At 43.5% G+C, this 10016-nt stretch overlaps 1 protein-coding gene across 1 annotated transcript; it reads right to left on the bottom strand.

The window, feature by feature from the left end:
- Positions 1-6628: 6628 nt before the first annotated feature.
- LOC128870083 (uncharacterized) lies at positions 6629-7636 on the bottom strand. Its single transcript, XM_054112682.1, has one exon. The coding sequence runs from the start codon at positions 7634-7636 to the stop codon at positions 6629-6631; it is 1008 nt and encodes a 335-aa protein (XP_053968657.1).
- Positions 7637-10016: the final 2380 nt, after the last annotated feature.

Here is a 10016-nt window from a genome sequence, read left to right as displayed (position 1 = left end):
GTGCCGGCGCTGGTGTCAGAGTATAGTCCGCTATATTGAAGCGTCATTGGAGGTCGATGTAATGGTGCATCCTTAATTAATCGGTTTGTTAGTGACCAGACCTTTTCTTTGCCTTGTTGTGAGCAGAATTCTCGAAAGTGCTCAGTTGATGCCTTCTTTAGGGCAGCGGCATATATGCGCTTAGCATTGGAATGTTGCATAGGAACTGCTGTCGAATTTTGACTATTTTTTGAGTAGTTTAGCTTATGATAAAGGTTAGGTTAGGTTAGCCTGGTTGGCAATAAGCCACGCATAGACCTCTTGGTACCTAGCGATACCAGATGGAGACCGCTCTCTATGAATACCGAAAGTAGACATCATGTAGGATGTCAGCGCCTTTGGCGAATTTAAGCAGAGCTGGGAGATCCGCTTTTGAGACGTCCTTCAGACCCGCAAACAATGGATTTCCCAGGCATTTTAGACGCGTTTTTAATAATGCCGGACAAACGTACAGAAGGTGTTCTAAAGTTTCCTCAATACCCTCTCTGCATTTTCTGCATTTGTGTTAGGAATCCCTATCTTATACGCATGTGCAGCCAATAGATTATGACCTGTTAGCATATCTATGATAGTTCTGCAGTCGGTTCGCGAGAGCGTAAGTACGAATTGAGTCAGTATTTTGTTATTAGTTCTGCACATGTCTTTTGCTTTTTTGCATGTGGTCAGATTAGTCCACCTAGCTTCCACTCGCCTTTTCATGTAGTTGTCCATTTAATTGTATATTCTATTTAGCGGTTTTGGTATGTCGTTCTCTTGTTCAAATGATAGTCTAACAGCACTTTTTGCTATTTAATCTACTATTTCGTTCCCCATAATGCCTTTGTGACCAGGTACCCAGTAGATATGCAGCCTACTGTTTGCGGCTAGCCTTTCTATGGCCTCCCTGCTCCGTCGAACATTTTTGGACTTAATACAGTATGAGCTTATTGCTTTTGTTGCTGCTTGACTATCCACGTATTATTAATTGTTGCGTTCTTCCTTGTTCTAGTGTGGGCTAGCTTTGCGGCTTTCGCCACAGCAAAAACCTCCGCTTGGAAAAAACTGCTGTGGTCTGGCACCGCTCCCACTCCGTCTTAAGTTTTAGAGCAATCTGTATAGATCTGAAAAGTTCTATGGCCAGGTTTCATGCCTTTGTGCCATCCCTCGTCTTCAATTGTAGTGCGAAACCTTCTCTCCCAATTAAAGTACGGAGACATGTAGTCTGTGTAACCTGAACTCCACTTTCCTACTGAGCTGTGCCCGAGGGTTCTGCAGGTGAATACCCCAGCAGCCACTAGCCTCCTCGCAGACTCCTCGCTGCCAGGTTTTCCGCCGTAAGGTCAGTAGGTGGCATACTGAATATAATTTTCATCGCTTCTGTTATGCACAGAGCAGAGAGTCGTTGAACCTTTCCAGTGGCATTAAGTATGTCAGTTTTCTTGTCGCAGCCCACCATACTACGGCCCCATACAGCAGTATTGGTCGAACTACTACCGTGTAGCACCAATGCATCAGAGAGGGTGATAGACCCCAAGTAACGCCCAGTATTCTTTTACATGCCTGCAACGCATTACTGGCCTTTTTCACCCTTTCCTCAACCTTGTGCTTCTACAGCAATTTACTGTCTAGTATTACTCTGAGGTACCTTGCATAATCTTTCGGAAGTAGTTCGTTGCCTAGCCTCGGGAGGTTCCACGTCGGGACCTTGTACTTCCTGGTAAAAAGTACCATGTCCGTTTTTCCGGCGTTTATCACTAGCCCTGCGCGAGATGCCCATTGGTGTACCGTTTCAAGTGTGTTATTCACATTACTGATGGTGTCCCGCAACTACTATAGCTATGTCATCGGCATATGCCACTAGTTTTGGTGCCCCTCCGTCAAATTTCTTGAGCAGTTCGTTTGGTACAAGTAACCATAATAGCGGCGATAGTACTGCACCTTGCGGAGTACTACCGCTTGCACATTTGGCGACGCTCGTATCGTTCCATTCCGCTCTTATCTTCCTGCTAGCTAATAGCTGCCTTATCCATAGATAAATCGCGTGTTTCACATTAAGTGACTCTATGCTATTTAAAATAGCATCTTTTGTCACGTTGTTTAAGGCCCCTGATATATCTGTAAATACTCCCAGAGCATACTCCTTATATTCTAACGCCTTTTCTATGTTTAGTACAAGTGAGTGAAGTGCAGTTCCAGTAGATCTGCCTTTAGTGTAAGCGTGCTGCGCCTTGGATAATACGTCCGGCAAAATTGTGTCTCTAATATATGTGTCTAGAATCTTCTCTAACGTTTTCAGAGGAATGAGGTCAGACTAAAGGGCCTGTATTCCTTCGAGTAGAGAGGGTTACTTTTTCCTCGCTTCTCTCCACAATACAGGAACATAGCCGAACCTCAAGCATCCCTTGAATATCGTTTTTAACCATGGTACCACAAGATGGCCTACCTTTTGGAGCATAGCTGGGAAGATTCCATCCAGTCCTGGCAATTTATATGGGTCGAAACTTTGTATAGCCCATTCTATGTTATTGGTCGTAATTACGTTCGTCGGGATGTCGTGCACAACATCCCTTCTAGGTTCGAGCTCTGTAGTGTCCGCACAGCCTGGAAAATGTGTGCTGACTAGGTTTTGTAGAGAATCCTCACAACTGTCAGCCCACTCTCCGTTTATTTTTCGTATTGTTCTTGGCATAGACGGATTCTTGGATACCAGTTTCCTTAGTCTAGCCACTTCATTAGTGTCTTCCATACTGCTACAGAAGTCTTACCAAGATTCTCTCTTGGCTTAACGTATCTCTTTCTTCTATACTTTTGGTATATCCCTATACTCCACTCATTGTCAGCAACTTTGGCTAACCTATAGAATTCATGTATCCTACGCCCTTGTGCTCCTAATTCCTTGTTCCACCAAGGAGGCTTCACCTTGCGTCTATTGCGTGTTGGGGGGCAGGATCTTTTGAAGGCTTTGACAAGAGTAGTTGCAAACAATTCAACCCCTTTCTCAAGTGCGACGTGCGACCTGTATTTCCGGGGTATCATTGGTGTTTTTGATATTACATCCCTATGCAAGTTCCAGTTCGTATTCTTTGGATTTCTAAACGATATAAGTTTGTTTTTTGAGCGGAATATACCCTGACAGCTTATGTATCTGTAATCAGAGAATGAGGGCCTACTCAACACTTCCCATTCCTTTACCATGACATGCTTGCTTGTGTAGAGTGTTAAATCAAGTACCTTCTTCGAGGTTGATCCATGGTCCGATGTTGGTTCTTCACCTCTATTAGCTATTTCTAGACTACTCTGAAGAATATAGTTAAATAGCAGTAGTCGACTAACACTCGCTTCGTTCCCAAAGTGCTCGTGCGGTTGATGATTTTCTCGTGTGTTCAGTGCTATACGCATTATTAAACTCATTCATAAAATCAAATATCAAGTATCTTATTTTTATATTCTCTTGATCGTTTAATAATCTAGAATTTATTAGTGTAGTATTTATCAATGAACTTTCTACCCCCCTTGTGGGAACGGGTTTAGTGTATTGCAAGACTGCGATACGTTGGCCAACCCCAAAACTAAACGTAAAAAAATCAAACAGAAAAAAGATTTCTACTTATTTGGATTTCCCTGAATTGCTAATCATAAATGTCAACCACCAACAGCCCAAATTTATTGTCATAAAACCCACGGAAAATGAGTTAGCTAATGAACTTCAGTGTATTTGCTAAAAAAAGTCATTGGTCTCGATCAGTACTGAGGTCCAATCGGTAAACATACTCCGTGATGGCAATCTCTTCGTTTTAACTCAAAACCAAAAAGTGGCTCAGAAATTTATTCACATACGCTTTTTGGTGGCTTGTGTAACTGCACTAAAGGCACAATATTTGATAAAAACCTAATTCCTACTCCAGAATCAGAAATTTTAGAAGATTTGAAAAGTCAGGGTGTAGTTAGCGTATATAAATTCGCAAAGAAAATTAACAACAAAGTTGTATATACGGGTTCTATTTTGCTTACTTTTAACGTTTATGCGGTTCTTAAGGTCATTGATATAGCATGGTACAAACTTGGAGTGAGAGAATATTTTCCTAATCCCATGCGATGCAAAAGTTGCCAAAAACTAGGCCATACACTCAAGCATTGCAACAACAATCCTATTTGCTCGGTTTGTAATCTTCCTCCACACACTCCTTTCAGCTGCACTCGCACTAACCGATATAATGGACATTTTCACAACATTAGTTATAACACTACTGCTAAGCAGGGTACAAAAGCATTCCATATAATCTTATAAACTTCAATTCAAACTTATCTATTGTCGCCGCCGAAATTAATTAAAACTCAAATTCACCATTATTTCCATTTACATTGCTCCATTGAGGCCCTTTGTTCCACCTAGGAACCACGGGAAAATATATATATACATTGCTCCACAACAAAATATCTAACTTCGAAACATACTAAATGTAGTTAATGGTCCAGTGATAATAGTTGGTGATCTGAATGCTTGGAGCCCTCTTTGGGGCTCACCAAATCATAACACAAAAGGTATAGTCATTAAAGATTTTATCTTATCATCTTATCTCTCTGCTCTTAATGATGGATCGCCCACTCACCACAGTATCCACAACTCTCTAACGTACGTTGATGTATCGCTAAGTTCCTCTCAAATTGTTCCTATGGGCAATTGGTACACCATTAACGACTTACACAACAGTGACCATTTCCCTACCATAACTTCTGTCACAGTAGACCTTTATACCCCTCATCTTGAATGAATTTGAATTTGAAGAGGTCGAGCCAAGGAGCACCAGGAGATTTGGTGGCTCCTAAAACACTCAGGCTAAAAAGCCCATTGTATTTAAAGCTCTGGAAAGGGGGTAGATAGTCAAGGAGGGAGGGAGAAAAGTATCAGAGAAAGAGATAGGAAAGAATAGAGACAGAGATAGAGATAGTTAGTCCTGTGAGAATTTTCCAGATTCTTTGGCAAATCTGTAAATATCCTCCAGTTTTAGAGAACGAATATTACTCATTCCCATGACATCGGAACCCAATACCCGTAGTCGCGCTCTAGCAAAGGCAGGACACTCACAGAGAAAGTGCTCAGTGCTATCCGCGTCCTCCAAGCATGACAGGCATACCGGGTCCTCGATGATTCCAATGGTGGTCATATGCTGACCCCATGGGTTGTGTCCTGTAATGATACCGACCATCAACCGAACGTCTTTCCTTCTAAGTTTTAGTAGAAAGTTTGAAAGTTTTCTGTTCGGGCTTGTCACAAAACACTTTGCAGTTCTGCAGCGTTCTAGACCGGACCATCGTTCTTTATGTAGATTGCCTACATAATCACTGATCCAATTCATGATTCCTGCCTAACTGATTCCGATTATTGGCTCTGGCCCTTGTGGGGGAACCACTGATCCACGATTGTCCAATTCGTCGGCAATTTCGTTTCCTTCAACGCCGGAGTGTTCCGGAACCCGTATACGTACAAGCCTGTTTTGTCTTGCGACAGAATTAAGCTTCTTCTTACATTCTTGAACAATCTTTGAGGTTTGCTTCGCGTTCTCCAGGGCCTTAAGCCTGCTGTCACTGAAAACTCCAATCTGTTTCCCGCTCCATCTTCTCTCGATTATCCATTCGGCCACTTTCAGGATGGCAAAAACTTCTGTTTGTAAAACAGTTGCCATTTCCCCCATAGAATAATGATTTCATTCTTGGACCCATCGGTAAAGAAAATGTCCGTCAAACCTTCCTGCATGCATTCTGGATTGCTCCATTGCGTGAACAAATTTCCTTCCAAATGAAACTGTGGGTATCAGGTAGTCTTTAGGTGCCAGCAGTTGATACTGCTCAGACAGCAACTTAACGTGATGTAACGTTAGTGATGATTGGTCTGTGTGCTAAGTGCTGTGTATATCCATAGGACCACAGTAGGTTTCAGACCCCAGGTTTTACCAAAGGCTCTACGGCATTGCTGAAAAATCCTCAATGCGCGATTCGCCTTCAGTGAAGCGTGTGTCTCGCAAGTCAGCTTCTTATCCAAGATTATATATATATAATTGGCCCGTACACCCTTTTTGGGTGTTTGGCCGAGCTCCTCCTCCTATTTTGTTTGTTTGTGGTGTGCGTCTTGATGTTGTTCCTCAAACGGAGGGACCTACAGTTTCAAGCCGACTCCGAACGGCAGATATTTTTATGAGGAGCTTTTTCATGGCAAAAATACACTCGGAGGTTTGCCATTGCCTGTCGAGGGGCGACCGCTATTAGAAATGTTGTTTTTCTTAATTTTGGTGTTTCACCGAGATTCGAACCAACATTCCCTCTGTGAATTCCGAATGATAATCAACCATCCGGCTACGGCGGCCGCCTTTAACTTCATCTGAAAGACCAAGTGTTGGCAAAAGTTTTGCAATTCAAAAAAACTTTATTTAATTAAGGTTTACAAAAATGAATTAAAAAATTTGGTAGCTCTCGCTGCCCTGCTGTCTGTTCGCGTACTGCCCTTTTTCCTACACGCCTTTCGATTTCCTTTGTTTCTCCCGTTTTCTTCTTTTTTCATCGACCAATCACCGATCGACACGTATTCAATGTTGCTTTTGAGCCACAGTGGGATCTATCCTGACCGTGCTGCCAGACTGTTCGTAACACTCCCCCCTGGTATATCCTGCCGATTAGCATGTACCGAGCTTTTCAGATCTAGAACGGCTATTTTAGCATCAGGTCTTTCATAGATTCCACAGATTGTCTGGAGAGTAGCGCTTCGAACCCTTCCGTCGGCACTCGTTCGCGCGCCAATTACCTTACCCTTGGGCCAAGAGTTCCTTGGGTTGTTTGGATCAACTATGTATGCAATATCTCCGACTTTTATTGCTTTTACGTCTTCGAACCATTTAGTTCTCCTAGTGCTAATGGGCAAATATTCGGTGACCCAACGTCGCCAGAATGCGTCCGCAAGGTTTTGTGATGTTCGCCAGTTACGACGCATTAGGACGCCCTCAGTAACTGGTTCTGCAATCGGCTTAACACCATTGGAGCTGCCTAATAGGAAGTGGTTGGGTGTTAGTGCCTCTTCTTCTTCGTGGTCAATAGGAATATAAGTCAACGGTCGCGAGTTAACTGTCATCTCCACCTCCATTAAAGCAGCACGAAGAATCTCGTCATTTGGACAGTTAGATGTCAATATCTGTTGTAGGACGTCCTTGACTGAGCGAACTAGCCGCTCCCATGCTCCGCCCATGTGTGGAGACGCGGGTGGTATGAAATGCCAGTTGGTTGCGGCCGAAGTGAAGGTTATCGTCAATCGATTTTGGTCTACGAGCGTAAACGCAGATTTCAGTTCCCTCTCAGCGCCTTTGAAATTTGTACCGTTGTCACTCCATATCTCCAATGGGCTCCCTCTACGCGCCATAAAATTACGTACGGCCAAAATGCAGGAGTCTGTAGAAAGCGAATATGCCACTTTGAGATGCACCGCTCTGGTTGTCAGACAGGTGAATAATACCCCATATCTCTTTTCGGTGCTCCTTTTAACCGTGACCAGAAGTGGGCCAAAGTAGTCAACCCCTACATAGGAAAATGGACGACAAAATTGTGCGATGCGGGCTGTAGGTAAGCAAGCCATTCTAGGTGGACGTGGTTGAGTGCTTCTGTTTTTGCATACCTGACAGCTGCGTCGAATTCGATTAACTGCGATGCGAAGTTTTAAAATCCAAAAGTGTTGCCGAATTTCATTGACGACTGTCTCCGAGTTCACATGATGATATTTAACATGAAGGTGATTTATAATTAAGTGCGTAATGTGATGATTGCTCGGCAGCAAAACTTGGTCTGTGCGCCCTATTATTTTAACTCGGCCATCTATTCGCAAAACACCATTGTCATCCAGATAGGGTGATAATTTGAATATTTTGCTAGATTTGTCAGCGGCCTTCCCAACCGATAAAGATATTATTGAATCATTGAAAACGTCTTGCTGGGCTTTCCTCCAAAGAAAGTTTTCTGCCTTACGAAAATCGTCGGTAGTGGCAACGCTACGTAAGACTTGATTATCTCGCACTACGCTTAACCAAATACGAGCGCAGTACAAGGTCGTGGTGGCTGCTCGGAGGAGACGGTCCCATGTAGAAAATCTCTCAGGTTTGGGCACCATAAGAAGTTGTTCTGAAATTCTACAATGAGCTCCAATAAACTGAGGACGGAGTTCTTCTGTTGAAATACTTTGCGGTCCGTTAGACACGGGCCATTCGTCACACGGAAGATATAAAAAAGATGGTCCACTAAACCATCGGCTATCGTTAGAAAAATCTGGATCACCATTCCATTTGGTGGATTCGTCAGCAACGTTTGCTGCAGTCGGCACCCAGCGCCACTCACTGACGTCGGTAAGTTCTAGAATTTCACTAACTCGGAAAGCCACAAACTGTTTGTAGCGGCGATGATCAGCATACAGCCAGGCTAATACCGTTCGTGAATCTGACCAGTATACGGAGCTATCAAGGTGGATAGAATGCGACTCGATGATATGCTTAGCAAGGCGAGCTCCCAACAGTGCTGCCTTTAGTTCCAGGCGAGGTATGGACAATAATTTAGGCGGAGCCACTCTGGTTTTACTGGCGATCATCATACAGTCGATTGAATTACCATGTGAGTATCGTAGGTAGCATACAGCTGCATAGCTACTTGCGCTTGCATCTACAAAGGTATGTAGCTCTATTTTAGGTGTATCGTCAAATTTGATTCGCGCATAAGAACGTGGAATCCTTGGGTTTTCTATTTTTGGAATAAGCTTAATCCACCGCAGCCATTTCGCAAATTGGTCATCTGGAATGGGTCGTCCCAGTCGCATCCAGCTCGCCATATTTCCTTCAAGATAACTTTGGCGTATACAACGTAGAAACCTATCAGCCCAATTGGGTGGTATATAGTCATAACCAAGCTCAAAACTTCGCGCTTTGTAGGTCGCCGCCGAGAAAGTAAAAGATCAGAATTCTTATATTTGGATGATACACGAAAGGCGAAGTGTTCACTAGAAGTAACCCACCACATGCCTAGTACCTTCTCAGTTGGCTGCTCATTCTCAAAATCAAGGCATAGTGCGACTTGAATTCGATAAAAAATTTCTTATGTGAAAACCTCCCATCGCATGTACGTCAGCACATCTCTCGCTAACTTAATAGCTTCTTCTTCAGTATCCACGCTAACTAACATATCGTCGACGTAGTGGTTTTCTATTATGCACTGCGAAGCACCAGGGAACTCTTCACGATATTCGGCTGCATTTTTGTTCTTGACATATTGAGCGCAGCTGAGCGAACATGTGGCCCCAAAGGTCATAACCGTCATCACGAATGTAGTTGGCTCGTTGGCATTCTGTTCATACCAAAGAAAACGCATTGGTAGGCTATTGGGTAGCTGCATTTTAGGATGCTTCCACAATAAGATGGTTCGATATCGATTGCCAACTCGCACTCAGCCTCGTGGAGTTCAGCCTGTGTGGAGCAGTCGCAAATGTGAAAGACAGGGTGCGCGGCATCATGGTTTGTACTTGATGCTTGTCCTTTCAATGTCCATCCGAGTTTGGACTTCTCTGCTATTGGCTCATTTTCACGGCCATATAAAGATTTGATTGGAGAACCAAGCGCAGCGTTGTTTAAACCAATCAATAGTTGTGGTACCGCATTTGAATAGGACTCCAGAGGCAATCTTTTCAAATATTGAAATTTGGACAGCAGCTTAGCAGCGTTAATTGATTGAAGAGGCAGGTCAAGCTTTTTGACTGTGTGAACGCCTTTAAGCCCGAATTTCTTATTACCGTTTTTAGCTGATATGGCTAAGTCGACAACGACAGACTCGTCCTCATACCGATGTGTATCACCAGTCCAGCGCAGGCACAGTGGTTGTGGTGTGCCCTTTATATTTAGTTTATTCAGCAGCTCTTCGTCGATAAGGGTGAGCGACGAGCCATCGTCTATGAAAGCGTATGTTGATACACTCCGTTCGCT

Source organism: Anastrepha ludens, chromosome X (assembly GCF_028408465.1).
Source record: "Anastrepha ludens isolate Willacy chromosome X, idAnaLude1.1, whole genome shotgun sequence".
Lineage (NCBI taxonomy): Eukaryota > Metazoa > Arthropoda > Insecta > Diptera > Tephritidae > Anastrepha > Anastrepha ludens.
The sequence above is the reverse complement of the archived record's forward strand: the minus strand, read 5'-3'. Positions and strand labels throughout refer to the sequence as shown.

Bases quoted from the DNA above. Each gene is read 5' to 3' on its own strand.
- LOC128870083 (XM_054112682.1), bottom strand. From the start codon at position 7,636: ATGGCTTGCTTACCTACAGCCCGCATCGCACAATTTTGTCGTCCATTT.